At 50.7% G+C, this 14,645-nt stretch overlaps 2 protein-coding genes across 2 annotated transcripts; both read left to right on the top strand.

The window, feature by feature from the left end:
• Positions 1–1,040: 1,040 nt before the first annotated feature.
• Positions 1,041–2,963, top strand: LOC146334704 (heat shock 70 kDa protein 1-like). Its single transcript, XM_084823628.1, has one exon. It carries the CDS (start codon positions 1,041–1,043, stop codon positions 2,961–2,963), a length of 1,923 nt encoding a protein of 640 aa, XP_084679754.1.
• Positions 2,964–6,170: 3,207 nt separating this feature from the next.
• Positions 6,171–8,123, top strand: LOC146334703 (heat shock 70 kDa protein 1B-like). The gene has a single exon (XM_084823627.1). The coding sequence runs from the start codon at positions 6,171–6,173 to the stop codon at positions 8,121–8,123; it is 1,953 nt and encodes a 650-aa protein (XP_084679753.1).
• Positions 8,124–14,645: the final 6,522 nt, after the last annotated feature.

The following is a 14,645-nucleotide window of genomic DNA, read 5'->3' as shown; positions in this document are numbered from 1 at the left end:
CTGCAGACCGAAGTGGTGCCCTTCATTCCACCACGTTAGAAGGACTTGGTCACCTAATCCCCAGCTCAGCCTGCTGTACGTGTAGGTGGAACCTTTGACGGCTCCCAAAAAAAATTAACTAATGCACAAAAGATAGGCCTATCAACAGCTAATTACACCAAGTATAGCTGAATAGAACAACCATATACAGAAGCAGTATACCTTTTGAATACCAAGAAGGGACTTCAAACAAAGTACAGAAGAAGAAGAAGAAGAAGAAATGTATTTCTTAACTGCCTTTCAAGACTATAGCCTTCCCAAGGTGGCTTACAATATAAAACAGTAAAATTTAATATCAACAAATGATAAAAACCACCTTAAATTTAGACAATATTAAAATAAGCCAGTTAAAACTTACAAAATACACTACAACACAGTTCAAATATACAGCAACAGCAAGTACATAAAACCTTTTCAAGTAAAAGCCAGAGAAACCAGATATTTTTAAAAGCCCTCTGAAAAGCAGTGTGTGTGAAAGACAGAGCCAGCTTGGGAGGGAATTCCACAGAGTCGGGGCCACTGCAGAGAAGGCCCTCTGTTACCTTCATCTGATTTCTGGGCTGCCCCTGAAGCATCTAGCCTCCATTGGAAACAAGGTACTGCATACCCTTGGTCTGATCCAGCAAGGTAGCTCCTACATTTTTAAGCAAAGTTAAAAAAGGTAGCTCCTAGGTCACCATAGGGAGAGGGGGGGAGCCATTTCAGGGCTGCCTACTCAACCTCCATTGTGATGTGTGATGGTGACATCATCAGTATGGGTTTGAAGATAAGATAAGAGTAGGCACTCTGAGAGAAAGGAAAGGCCCCAGTGCCCAGCTATAGGCAAGGCAGAAAATGCCACGATCCATAGAAAAAATCTAAGTCCTGCCCCGGTCAGCTAACTTTTTGGTCTTGAAGGAGGAGAGAAAGAGAGAGAGGCAAATAAAAACTCTTATGGGAGCACCGATCTCCTCCTCATCCCCAGTCAGTCAACCTCTACCAAAAAGGCGACCGGCATAACCATGCCTAAGCGGAATGCCCTGGCCATAGGGATCGACCTCGGCACGACCTACTCCTGCGTGGCCATCTGCCAACATGACAAAGTAGAGATCGTTGCCAATGACCAAGGAAACCGGACGACGCCCAGCTACGTGGCTTTCACTCACACCGAACACCTGGTAGGGGACCCAGCTAAGAGCCAGGCCTCTCTCAACCCCCAGAACACAGTGTTCGATGCCAAGCGGTTGATTGGCAGGAAGTTTGAGGATGCCACAGTGCAGGAGGATGTCAAACACTGGCCTTTCACTGTGGTGAACCATGAGGAGAAGCTCAAGGTCCAAGTGTCCCACAAGGGCAAGACACGGACCTTCTACCCGGAGGAGATCTCCGCCATGGTGTTGGCCAAGATGAAGCAAACAGCTGAGGCCTACCTAGGCTGTTCCATCTCCCAAGCCATTGTCACGGTGCCAGCCTACTTCAACGATGCCCAGCGCCAGGCCACCATAGATGCCGGAGCCATCGCTGGCCTCCAGATCCTGAAAATCATCAACGAACCGACGGCTGCTGCCATTGCCTACGGCCTGGATGTGAGGAACCAGGAGGCGACAGGCCATCGAAACATCCTCATTTTCGACCTGGGTGGGGGCACCTTCGATGTTTCCATCCTTGCCGCCGAGGATGGCATCTTTGAAGTGAAGGCCACGGCGGGAGACACTCACTTGGGCGGGGAGGATTTTGACAAAAGGTTGGTGGGTTATCTTGCCGAGGAGTTCAAGAAGAAGCACAAGAAGGACCTCCATCTGGACAAGAAGGCCATGCAGAGGCTGAAGTTAGCTGCTGAACGGGCCAAATGCACCCTAAGCTCGTGCACCAGCGCCAGCATCTCCGTCGACTCCCTCCATCAAGGGATCGATTTCCACATGGCCATCACCCGGGCGCGTTTTGAGGACCTCTGCTCTGACCTCTTCCGAGCCACTTTGAAGCCCCTGGAAAGGGCGCTGAAAGATGCCAAGATGAGCAAGGGCGAGATCATGGACATTGTCTTGGTTGGGGGCTCCACCCGCATCCCCAAGATCCAGAAGCTACTGAAAGATTTCTTCCACGGGAAAGAGTTGTGTAAAGGCATCAACCCCGACGAAGCAGTGGCCTATGGAGCAGCCATCCAGGCCGCTGTCTTAACAGGCAACCGCACCCCCAAGATGCAGAATATGTTTCTTCTGGATGTCACACCTCTGTCGCTGGGGATCAACACACAAGGCGGAGTCATGACGACCATCATCAAACGCAACTCTCCTGTCCCTACCAAGGAAACGATGGAGTTCACCACCACCGAAGACGATCAAGACACCATCTTGTTCATGGTATATGAAGGGGAGAGGGCACTGACCAAGCACAATCACCTGCTGGGCACATTTGCCTTGAAAGGCATCCCTCCGGCACCCTGTGGGGTCCCCGTCATTATAGTCACGTTCTCCATCGACGAAAATAACATCCTGACTGTCTCTGCCATGGATGTGGAAACAGGAAACACCAACCAACTCACCATCTCAGACACCCGGGGCCGTCTAGGGAAAGAAGAGATCGAAAAGATAGTGCAGAAGGCTGAGGAGTTCAGGGTGAGCGACATGTCCCAGCAGGAGAAGATCGAAGCCATGAATTCCTTGGAGTCCTGCACCTTGGAACTAAAGAGGGCTGCAGAGGAGCAAGTCCTAGACGTGAAGGCCAAGAGGAGGATGCTGGAGATGTGTGATAGTGCCGCCTCCTGGCTGGAGGGGAACCCACTGGCAGAGAAGGAAGAGTGTGAGCAGCGGCAGAAAGACCTCAAGGAAGTGTGGGATTCGATATGCACCTCCCTCACCCAAGGCGAGAGGGAAGAAGGGACATCTGGAGCAGTTCAGAATGTGGCGGTGGCCGACAAGACTGACCCTCCTGAGGAAATGGAATGAGTCGCCAAACGGCCGGAGTGCGTTGTTCCACCTATAGGGCGCAATAAAAGTATGGGTAAAAAAAAAGAGTTGCTCGACCTCCTTGATACATGCATGTTGAGCTCAGTTTACTATTTTTATCCTGCCTTTCTACAAAAAGTGTCCAGGATGGCATAAAGATAAAAGATGAAACATGTCCCAAGAATCAAAATTAAAATTAAGAAGGCTTGCTTAATTAAAACATAGCAAGAAATCACAAAGTTACAAAACAGGCACCGAAGCAAGTCCAATAACTTAAGCAGACAGCAATAAAACTTTAAAAGCCAGCCGCAGCCCAGCAACGTGGCACAGAGCCTGTGCCTCCCCAGTCCCATGATGACAATAGTGCTCAGGCACAGAGGGCATGGGATTCAGTGGCCCAAGTATCTCAGATGCCCCAAAGCAAGTTTCTAGCCCTTAGTAGCTCTTGAATTAGGAATAGGTGAATTTAGAAATAATTACTATGCTTCGAATAGGAATACAGTACTTCTCACCGTAGTGGGGAAGACGGTGACCGGGTGAGCTCTGTGCCGGCTGCGGAGTCTGCTGTCCAGGGGGCTGCTAGCTGCGGATGGGAAATCGCAAGCCCCTCCCTCCTTTCTTGTTGTTCTTTCAGCTTCAAACTGGACTTGGACCGCACAGCCCTTCGAAGAGAGGACGCCTTCCAATGGAGGACTGTCCTCTGTCTATATGAACATCGGAAGAGCCCTGCTGGGTCAGACCAAGGTCCATCCAGTCCAGCATTCCGTTCACACAGTGGCCAACCAGCTGTCGACCGGGAACCCACAAGCAGGACAGGAGTGCAACAGCACCCTCCCACCCATGTTCCCCAGCAATGGGTGTACATAGGCTCACTGGCTGTGGTACTGTGGTAGCCCATAGCCATCAAGCCTAGGAGCCATGGAAAGCCTTTTCCTCCAGGAATTTGTCCAACCCCCTTTTAAAGCCACCCCAATTGGATGGTTTTTCTCTGTAGAATAGGACACATGGCCTCAAAGGGATGGATGGATGGATGGACGGATGGACGGACAGGAAAGGATGAGAAAGGCAAAGCCTTTCTTCATGCAGGCGCACACCCGGCATCTCCTGCATCCCATTCAGTGGGCATCCCATACTGGGGCGCATCTACGTGATCCCCAGTTCCTCCCAGGAGCTAGGACTTACCAGGTGATGTCCAAGAGTTGGAAATGGCCAGGTGGGCTAGCCAGACGCTTAGTGGCATCCTGAATTCTGCGGTCAGCAGCCGTAATACTGTATGAGCACCATCCCTCTGCTTGTGTTCCTTCATATGTACACACAACCTTGTGTGTTTGCTTGCTTGTGTGTTGAATTTGTATGCTGTTTTGCACTACAGCTCTCAGAGCAGTTCAACATTATGAGAACATAAAGCCAAAAGCCTTCATTAATTAAAAGCATGAAAACGATCCCTAGTGGTAATTTAAATACGAAAACAAGACAAAACAAATTCGGTCTGCCCTAGAACGTCTCTCTCTCTCTCTCTCTCTCTCTCTCACACACACACACACACACAATATCATTTTATTTAATTATTTAATTATTTATTTGCATACACTATTTGTGTGCCACCCCTTAACAACATTCTCTGAGTGGTTAACAATAATATTTTTTTAAAAAAAGAAACATCAAAGCAATCGAGCAATGAGAGCCACGAAATCACATGCACACAAACCGAGCGTGGCGAAACGTTAGACAGACGTCGCTAAATAGCGCCCAAAGGTCTTGAAATTAAACCTTAACAGCCCCTTGGGTCCGTTCTTACACCAGGAGGCCGGCTTCTTTCAAGCCCCTCCTCTGCCAGGAGCAAGCAGTGATTTCTCGGTGCGATCGCAGCAGGCTCCCCCCACACCTCAGAGGGGACCGACACCTGTCTAGTGGTGGAGCCATGTTGAGACCGGGAGGGGTGCTGCTGCCCCCTGCCTTGCCCCCGTGCAGCCGCAGGTGGCCCCCGGCTGCAGGAGGCAGTGCCCTCCCCTCCAGGCACAGCCTCCAGACAGCTGCTGGTCCTCCCTGGCAGGGCTAAGAAATATCCCCCCGCCAGGTGTGACTCTTGCCGTTCCCCAGCTGGTCTGCAGATCAGAATGTTCCTCCGTCAAAATCTCCCAGCTGATTCCAGCAGCATCGTATTCTATGGATATCAACATCTTATCGGCTGCTGTTTTGGGGGCCCCACGATCATGGAAAGCAGCCATGGAAAGAAAATTGGGGAGGAGGGGAATTAAAACCCCAACACTATTATCTCTTATGTTCTCATTTCCCAGTAAATCCCTGCTTGTGACCTTCTACCCTCCAGCCCCACCACCCTTCACCCTCGGGCTCCCATTCCCTCGAAAGATGCTGCCCTTTCTCCTTGCTGTGCGGTAGGCATGGGAAAGTCGCCCAGAACACAAGCATGAATCCCTCCTCCCTCCCTTCGGATCCCTCCTCAAGATCCCTGAACCCTTTGGCACAACCCCTGAGTTCCCTGGCACTGCTGCAACTCAGCCTGTGGAGCACATGCAACCAAAGCAACCGCGGATCGCTTCCCCTTCCACTTATTTTCAAATTGTAAGCGCCTCGAGGCAGAGACCTCTGACCTCTTGTACTCGGTAGAGTGCCATTCACACTGATGGTGCTACGTAAGTAAAGAATTAAAACGATGCCGTTGACCACAGAACAAAAACACCCAGCTATGAACTGGGGGCAGCGGAGGGCGGGGAGGACAAATTAGCTGGCATGGAAGGTCCATGGAAACAAAACGGCATTTGCCAAATTCCATAACGTTTGCAGGGAAGGGGCTAGACAAGTTGCCCCAGTTTGGGGTGAGGGTGGTGGTGATGGTAATTCCAGAGCCTCTGAGCTCCACAGCCGAGAAGGCCCACCCTGCGTACTCGCCAGCCGTACCTCAGATGGCGGTGGGACGCGGCGCAGAGCCTCTCCCGGAGATCTCAGTAGGCAGGCAGGATGAAACACAGCCGAAGTGTGGGGAGCCGGTCTGCTGAGGGACAGGAGGCACAGCTGGTCCCTGGGGGCCTATTATGACATGGGCCATGATGGAGTACCCCCTGCACTCTTGGGGAGACACATCCAGGCGAGAGGCAGAGAAACAAGCCAAGGAGGCTTCCCCGCCTCCCCAGAGTTGCCAATTTTCCATCTTTGGCAGGAGGGCTGGGGCCTGGGGGACACAGACTCATGGGAGCAGACATCAGTCATGAGGAAGCTCAGGACGCCGTGACCAACGGCTCCCTGCCACAGTCTGGCCCCCTGTTTAAAGCAGCAGCGGCCAGAGCTCGCCCCAAGGGTCCAGCAGTGGGGATTGACCTGGGCACCACGTACTCCTGCGTGGCGGTCTGCCAGAAGGGAACGGTGGAGATCATCGCCAACGGCCACAGCAACCGGACCACCCCCAGTTGCGTGGCTTTCACCGACAGGGAGCGGCTGGTGGGCGAACCAGCTGAGATACAGGCAGGCCTTGACCCGGAGAACACGGTCTTCTGTGCAAAGCGGCTCATCGGCCGCAGCTATGAGGACCCTTTGGTACAGTCCGACCTGAAGCGCTGTCCTTTCCGAGTGGTCGAGGGCAGCAATGGGAAGGTCAAAGTTCAAGTGTCGCACAGAGGGTTGGAAAAAGTTTTCCATCCTGAGGAAATCTCTGCCATGGTGCTGGCCCGACTGAAGCAAGCGGCTGAGGCCTACTTAGGCCGCCCGGTCATGCAGGCCGTCATCACAGTCCCGGCCTATTTCAGCGATGCGCAGCGCCAGGCCACCATAGATGCGGGGGCCATTGCAGGGCTCAGCGTCCTGGCACTGATCAATGAACCCACTGCAGCCGCCATCGCCTACGGCCTAAATGAGAGCACTAAATGGAAGGTGAAGAGAAACATCCTCGTCTTTGACCTGGGCGGGGGAACCTTTGACGTTTCCGTCCTCACTGCCCAGGATGGCATCTTCGAAGTGGTGGCTACTACCGGAGACACCCACTTGGGTGGAGAGGATTTTGACCAAAGGTTGGCAGACCATCTCACCCAGGAGTTCAAGAAGAAACACATCGAGGATCTCACCCAGAGCAGGAAGGCAATGCAGAGGCTGAAAGCAGCCTGTGAAAAGGCCAAACGGACCCTGAGCTCAAACATCACAGCCATCGTCTCCATCGACTCCCTCCACAAGGGAGTTGATTTCCACACTGTTGTCACCAGGGCCACCTTTGAAGACCTGTGCTCCGACCTCTTCCAAGCCACCATGCTTCATGTGGAGAGGGGGCTGGAGGATGCTGGCATGAAAAAGACCCAGGTTCACGACATTGTGCTCGTGGGGGGCTCCACTCGCATCCCCATGATCCAGAAACTTCTCTCTCAATTCTTTGATGGGCAGGAGTTGTGTAAGACCATCAACCCAGATGAGGCGGTGGCTTATGGGGCAGCCATTCATGCTGCCATCTTGACTGGCCACAGGTACCAGAATCTCCAGAACCTTCTCCTCTTGGATGTGACGCCCGTTTCCTTAGGAGTGGAGACCGTGGGAGGCGTGATGGACGTTGTGGTGAAGCGCAATTCTCCGATCCCGACGAAGGAGACCAGAAACTTCTCCACCACTGAGGACAACCAAAACAGTCTTTTCTTGCAAGTCTACGAAGGGGAGCGAACATTAACCAAACACAACCGGCTCCTGGGAACGGTCACCCTGAGTGGCCTCCAGCCTGCACCCCGTTGCATGCCCATTATTGTGGTCACCTTTCACATTGATCACAACAATATTCTTACTGTCTCTGCCATGGAGAGGATCTCAGGGAACAACAATCAGCTCACCATCACAGACACCCGGGGCCACTTGGATAGAGAAGAGATGGGGCGCATCATGCGCGAGGAGGAAGAGTACAGAGCGCAAGAGAAGGTGGAGGAGGAGAAGAGAGAAGCCTTGAATTCTTTGGAGGCCAGCACCCTTCAGCTAAAGAGGGTGGCTGTGGAAGAAAAGTCCCTGGATGATCGAGCCAAGAGGAGAGTCTTGGAGATGTGCGAGGAGACTGCTACATGGATGGAAGGCAACCGGCTAGCTCCGAAGAAGGAGTACGAGGAACGGAAGAGGGAACTGGAGGACATTTGCTACTCCATCATCACGCATTTTAGTACGGATGGAAAAAAACCTTGAGAAGTGGAGAGGGGGAAAATTATTCCCAGCTCCGAACTTCTGAGTAGGTTGTGAACCACATTAAAAAAAGAAGAGTGGATGAAATCATTCTGCTTTGTCCAGGTAGTTTGTGGTGGGGAAGGTGCTTGTGAATGTAAACAATTGGAAGCTGCAACTAAATGTTGCAGCGCATTCTCCTCACCCCCAACTGGACTGCTCTTGTTCAGGTTGCCAGCAAGCCATGTCCAACCTGGCACCCTCCAGATGTGTTGGCCTACAACTTCCAATGGACATACTGTCTGAGGATGAAGGTAGTTGTAGTCTAACATATCTGGCTGCTACCAGGTTGTCGGAAGCTGGTTTAGAGTATGCTGGAGGAGAGGTGCCCGTGGGCCCCCAATGTACCTGCAATCACCTGTCTAGGCACCAGCCAGGCTCCCTACCCCTCCTGGGTTTTATTGCATTTATTTCTATTATTATTATTATTATTATTATTATTAAGCTGCGGTGGCTTAGTGGTTAAGATGCTGAACTGCAGACCGAAAGGTCGGCAGGACAGCAGTTCGAGACCCAAGTGCTGCGTGACGGAGTGAGCTCCCATCTTCAGTCCCAGCTCCTGCCAACCTAGCAGTTCGAAAGCAAGAAATTGCAAGTAGATAAATAGGTACTGCCTCGGCCTCGTTCCGTGCACCTCGGTGTTCAGTCATGCCGGCCACATGACCACGGAAGCGTCTTCGGACAGCGCTGGCTCTTCGGCTTAGAAATGGAGATGAGCACCGCACCCTAGAGTCGGATACGACTGGTTGGGGACACCTTTAACCTTTTTATCATCATCATTATTATTAAAACTTTTTTAACTGGGAAGCTGTTATGCTGAAAAGTGAAGGCAATGGTGCATCCAGGGCTGGACCACGAGCCCCAAATCCCCACCCAAAGAGCAGCACGTGATGGGGGCATCAGGGCAGCAGACACAAACTCCATTTTGTTCCTGTAGTGAAGATGGTGCTAAGTGAGTGTAAAATGTAAAACTGCACATGCTCAGAGGCTGGCGTGTGTGCGTTTTGAAATCAGGGTTGGCAAACAGTTTCGTTGTTCTTGTTCTAACATATCAGGGATGTAGAAGCAGTTGTGAAGCATGGAAGGGGAGTTGCGGGGAGGGGGGAAGAGAAACGTTAGTTGTGGGCTTCACAACTGAAGTAAGACCCAATATCATTGTGCCCAGGGTCTATAATTAGCCAGTTGCACCACTGAGCAAAGTGCTGCCAACAGCACCAACTTCATTTGGGTTGAAAAGAGTGACTTTGTGTTTTGGAGCTCAGACCCCACCTCTGCCTCCTATTTAGGTTCTTGAGCAAGTTACTTTTCGTTTAGTCTCACCAGTTTGCCTTCTGGGAAATGAGTGTTTAGGGACGAGCCATTTTGCGAGAGCACCCGTGACACTCTCTCAAAATTCCAAGTGTGCCTACTGATCCCAAAAGGCTGGGAATACCTGCTGGCCACCAATCTGAACACGAGCTGGCTGTTTTTTAAACGCTAAGTATGAAGGGGGGCAGTGGGCGGCTCAAAAGTCCTCATCCCAGACCATCACTGCTTCGCCCAAATGATATTTAGCAAATTGATAGTAATGGGCTAATGGCTTGGAATGTGAATCATCCAGCGGTGACATTCCGCTGGCATGGGTTTGGTATCAGACACGATCATTTTAATTCTTTTTCTTAAAGTCTGCTCTGAAACACAGCTTGCCGTCCTCTAATAATCATTGATAATAATTTAATTAATTGTAATTAATCATAACCCTAAAAAAAGAGGCATTCTATGATGACAGAATTAAGGAGGGCAAATCCCTGCCCCACAGGCTTACAATCGAATCTACATTGGTGTACAGGGGATCTTCTTGGATAAGCTCTCCGTTGGTGAGGGATGACAGGGCGCCCCACCAGGGCTGACACGGAAATTTGCCCCAGCCCCTCCGTGGCTCTCAGGGGTTCCAGGGCAGATGCTACGGGATCTGAGCAATCTCCACCCCACCCTGAAGGCAGAGACTTGGGAAAAAACTGGGCTTAAAAGAGGGGCCAGCGGGCAGGCTCGCTTCTTGCGTGACGGCCCTCTCAAACACAGAGATATCCTCTCTTGCAAGGTCAACTTGAAGCCCTTGCTGGGCTGGCCCTGATCTCTGGCACAGGATGGTTACGAGGGAAGGACCTGGAAGGAGCCAGAGCCAACGAGCTGGCATAGCCAGCACAGTATCCTGTAAGCCGCAAATTATCATGCGTGCCATTTCTCTCGGCGGTAATAGGCTTTAATCACTGTGAAGTCATTTGATTTCCCTGTACCGTGATTTGGCTTTAATTAATGGCCACTTACGGGAAGGGAAAGGGAGGGGTGCTTTAGGGATGGGGGGGTTCATGGGGAAGGGTGGATTTTTCTTTTCTTTCTTTCTTTCTTTCTTTCTTCTTTTTTTGCCTTCAAGAAGATGAATAACATTTGGGGAACTCAGATAGAGGCTGCCAGAAATATGGCTGGTTGGAACTTCTCCAGGGGACTGAATGTAGCATGTCCTAACAACAGATTGGCACCATCAGAGAAAGGAAGGGAGCGCAAGACTCATGGGATATTAGTGGGCAGTCAGTAGAGCTGCACATCTGCACAACTGTAGGAAAAGAACACAGAATGTGGCCTTGGGTTCAGAATTTATCGTCCTACGCGTATCACCTCTGTTTATTTTCTAATGCAGTTTTCTAGTCCTCATGGCTTCGTTGGTTTTCTTTTAATAATGGTTCAGCCATCATTGCTGTGTTCCTTTTGAAAAAATCAAGTTTCTAGCCCTCATGGCCACATTCCTCTTTTTTTAAAAAAAACACACAAAACTTGCTATTAGCCCTCACATCTGTGTTCCTTTTTTAAAAAGCACATTCCTAGCCCTCACGGCTGTTTCTGTATTTTTAAAGCCAGTTTCTAGCCATATGGCTACATTCATTTCTTTTAATCAAGTTTCTAGCCCTCATGGCTGTGTTCTTTTTAAAAATACACACACATGTGACTATGTGCTGGTTCTTTTTTTTTAAGTACATACCCAGTCCTCGTGCCTGTGCTCTTTCTTCTTCCTCTTCTTTTTTTACACAGCTTTATACCCCGCATGGCTGTGTGAATATATGCTTGAAAGTGTCTGTGGGCCAAAAGCCTACTGAAATCTCAGTTTCTGAATAGCTCACTTGCTCCCAGGCCAGGAACTGGGGCTTTATAGGACCCCCTTCTCTAGGAAAAGCACTAGAAATTAAACCAAATAACAAACCAACAAGAAGGCGCAAAACAAAAATAGCTATGCAGGCCAAGGGGGAAATATGCAAATAATTTGCACCGTTTGAACACAATGTGTGTGTGGTTGTTAGCTTAGACTTCTTTTGATTTTCAAGACAAGGCAAATATATGGAGGTCTGTCGGTGGCTGTTAGCCACAATAGCAAAATCCGCCTATAGATGCGGTCTAGCTGGTACTTGGGATTAATACCTGGGAGGAACAACGGGGCAGCAGAGCGGCTCTCTTCGCGGCCGGTTCGTGCGCTTCCCAGGCGCGTCTGCCTGGAACACAATGTCCGGAAAATATCATTGAACTGGGCAGAGCTTTGGTCTGCTCCAGTGAGGCGATTCTGATGTCCACAAGGCACAGACTCCGGCGTTTTGGGGTGGAGGAGGACACAAGCTCCCTTGGCCCAGAATTTGTCGTCCGTGAGCTCGGCACACCTTTGCCAAGCATGGGAGAATTCTTTGTGTGGGGGGTGTTTGTGGCTGGGGCTGCGTTCAGCTTTGATAAGGCGCCTCATCCTTACTGCCACATAGATTGTATTTGTATTTTTCTTTTGTAAGGCCTTAGTATAATTGCTTCATCTTGGCGGAGTGTTTCATCTTACTGTATATTTATTAACGTGAGACGTTTCGCCTCTCTGTATGACTATTTAAATGTTGGTACGATTTGTAATTGTTAGTGGCTTTTCTGAAAATGTTGCTGTCTTTTATTCTGTAAAACGTTTTCTGGTGTTGCTGGAAGCCTGTCTGAGCGTGGCTCTACCTTGGAAAAGCGGCTTACAAATAAACAGATGATGTGGATGGTAATGAATTGGGTCTGGGTTCCATGACTGAGTTTTCAGGCATTATGAAGGAACTGTGCCAATACTGGCTCTAGAAAACTGGCTGCAAACACCTTCCCTCCGTCCATCCACGGGTTCAAAGACCAGCTGCTGGAGGTGTTCAAGAAGCAGCGACAAGAACACTGAGCTTTGGTGCTGGTCAACGCTCTCCGTAACAATAGCGATGTTATCGAGAAAGGTCAAGCAGCGCCTGCCCCCCCCACACACATGCCTTGTTTGAAAAGGGAAGGCTTTGTGCCTTCAAATGCACACCTAGGACACAGGCCCGAGTCCCTGAGTTGCTTGCTCTTGAGGAGTAATCACGCGTGGATCCCTTTCTGCCAATGTGCTCTGCTCGGACCCTTTGGCCGCCTCCTCCTCCAGATGGGTGGGCCGCTCAGAACAGGATGTTTGTAGAGGCCAAAGGGAAGTGGGGCGCTTTGGGGTTACTGGAGCGCGCTGTTGAGTCAACACGGGGTTACGGTTTATTAAATTCCTCCAGAGGATTGTCGCTGGCGGGGGGGGAGGCGCAGTGGCGACGGGGTGTGAGGAGAGTTGAAGCCGCCCTCCTTCGAGCGATGTAGTTTTTTTTCATGTGTTCATTCATAGATTTGCTTTTACTAAGCAAAGGGGCTAATTATTATTTTTGCTGGCAAGCTGAATAGGAAATGTGGGGAGAGGAGGAAGGAAGGCTAGTTGGTTGGTTGGCCCTTGATCGTGCAGACACGCACCGCGTGAGTCTCTGTGGCGATGAAGCGGGCATCAGGCGCAGGAAGTGCCCACCACCTCTTCCACGGCTCCCGCCCTCGGTTTCCTAGGCACCGCCTGTGTGCTCTAAACCCCACCCAGATATGGTCGGCGCTTGGCACAAACAAACGATCAGCCGATTGCAAGACCCTGCTGGAAACGTTGACACCCTCGCGCGGGGTGGCCCCTGGAGCGGGTCCGCGGGCCAAATGCCGTGCCCTGCAGCCCAGGAGAGGCCCAAGTGACCACCCAGGAAGGGGCAGGTGCAGAAGACGCAGGCTGCATTTTATTTCTGTAGTCACCATGGAGCTATGATTTAAGTGGTTTTGAAATGCAAAACCACGCCAGCTCGGAGTATTTTTAAAAACCAGGGTTCGCAAACAGTTTTGTTGTTGCTGTTCTAATGGTGGGTCTCTAATGTAATGCTCGTGGGCACGGATGTGCCCAGAGACGCCTCTCTTGGCAGCTGCCAGGCTCCCTGCCCCTCCTGATTTTTATCCTATCCCTTACAAATTATTTCTTTTGTATTGTATTCTATTCTTTTAAAGGTTTGCATTGTATTCTATATTTTAATTGCTTGTATGGCACTTTAGACTTTAAATGCTTTGTGATCGGCCCAGAAAATATTTATTATTGGGCAGATTAAAATATAATAAATAATAATTATGATTTTAATAATAATTAAGCAAAGAGTTGGCCTCCATCACCATCCTTATTTGAGTTCAAAAGAGTGGTTTTGTGCTTTAGAGCTCAGACCTTTGCCTTCAGCAAAGTTACTTTTCTTGTAGTCTCACCAGTTTGCCCTCTGGGAAATGGGTGTTTTGCACCCATCATGGCAGCCGATTTATGAATGGGCAAGCCCCACCCCGTGGCAGCCATTTCGCAAGAGTGCCCACGCCATGCCCTAAAAATTCAAGATGTGCCCACTGACGCAAAAAGGTTGGGGATCCCTGTAAACATCAGGAATGGAGAAGCAGTTGTAAAGCATGGAATGGTGGTCAGAGCGGGGGAAGAGAAGTGTTTATTGTGTGCATCACAGCTGAAGTAAGACACACAGCCTTCTAAAGCCCCCCCCCCCCAGCTGCCGCATCAAGTCCAGGGTCTAAAATTACCTGGCTGCACCACGGCGCTGCACGGCGCCTGTGACTGGACCAGGGGATGGGGAGAGACAGGAAATGGGGAGGGGCGTGATATGTCCGATTTCTTCGAAACTCTTCAGCTTGGGGATTAACATCTTGCAGAAAGTCACACCCGTGCCCCACTCTGGTTTTTGGAGGGGAGCCTGGGGGTTCAGTCTCTAATGTTCTGGGGACATCTTCCTACATCCTGTACTGCCAGGAAACCCGGTCATGGACTGGCGCGTGCCCTTTCAAATCAACAGTGCCAAGGAAGCACGCACTTCGCCATTTGGCACACGAGTTTAACAATGGCCTCTCCGCTTGTAGCTCTCCAAAGTGAACACCATCCATCAGCCGTGCACTGAGGGATGCCGAGGCTTGGCAAGCGAGGGTTTCACATCCCGGACAGGCTGCGAAGACATTTTGCCTGTCCCCGAGGGCTGCCACAGGTGACAGGAGGTTGATGCTCAGCTGGATGGGCCGCCAGTTTTAAAAGGACCCTGACAGTGGCCCAGCAGAGTCGGGGCTTGCAGGGATGATGGCGCTGTTTTGTCG

The sequence above is a fragment of the Heloderma suspectum genome, chromosome 17, assembly GCF_057233095.1.
Source record: "Heloderma suspectum isolate Gila_16-S chromosome 17, 16-S_ref, whole genome shotgun sequence".
Taxonomy (NCBI): Eukaryota; Metazoa; Chordata; class Lepidosauria; order Squamata; family Helodermatidae; genus Heloderma; species Heloderma suspectum.
Note: the sequence above shows the minus strand (reverse complement) of the source record. Positions and strands in the feature narration are given on the sequence as shown.

Bases quoted from the DNA above. Each gene is read 5' to 3' on its own strand.
- LOC146334703 (XM_084823627.1), top strand. From the start codon at position 6,171: ATGGGAGCAGACATCAGTCATGAGGAAGCTCAGGACGCCGTGACCAAC.
- LOC146334704 (XM_084823628.1), top strand. From the start codon at position 1,041: ATGCCTAAGCGGAATGCCCTGGCCATAGGGATCGACCTCGGCACGACC.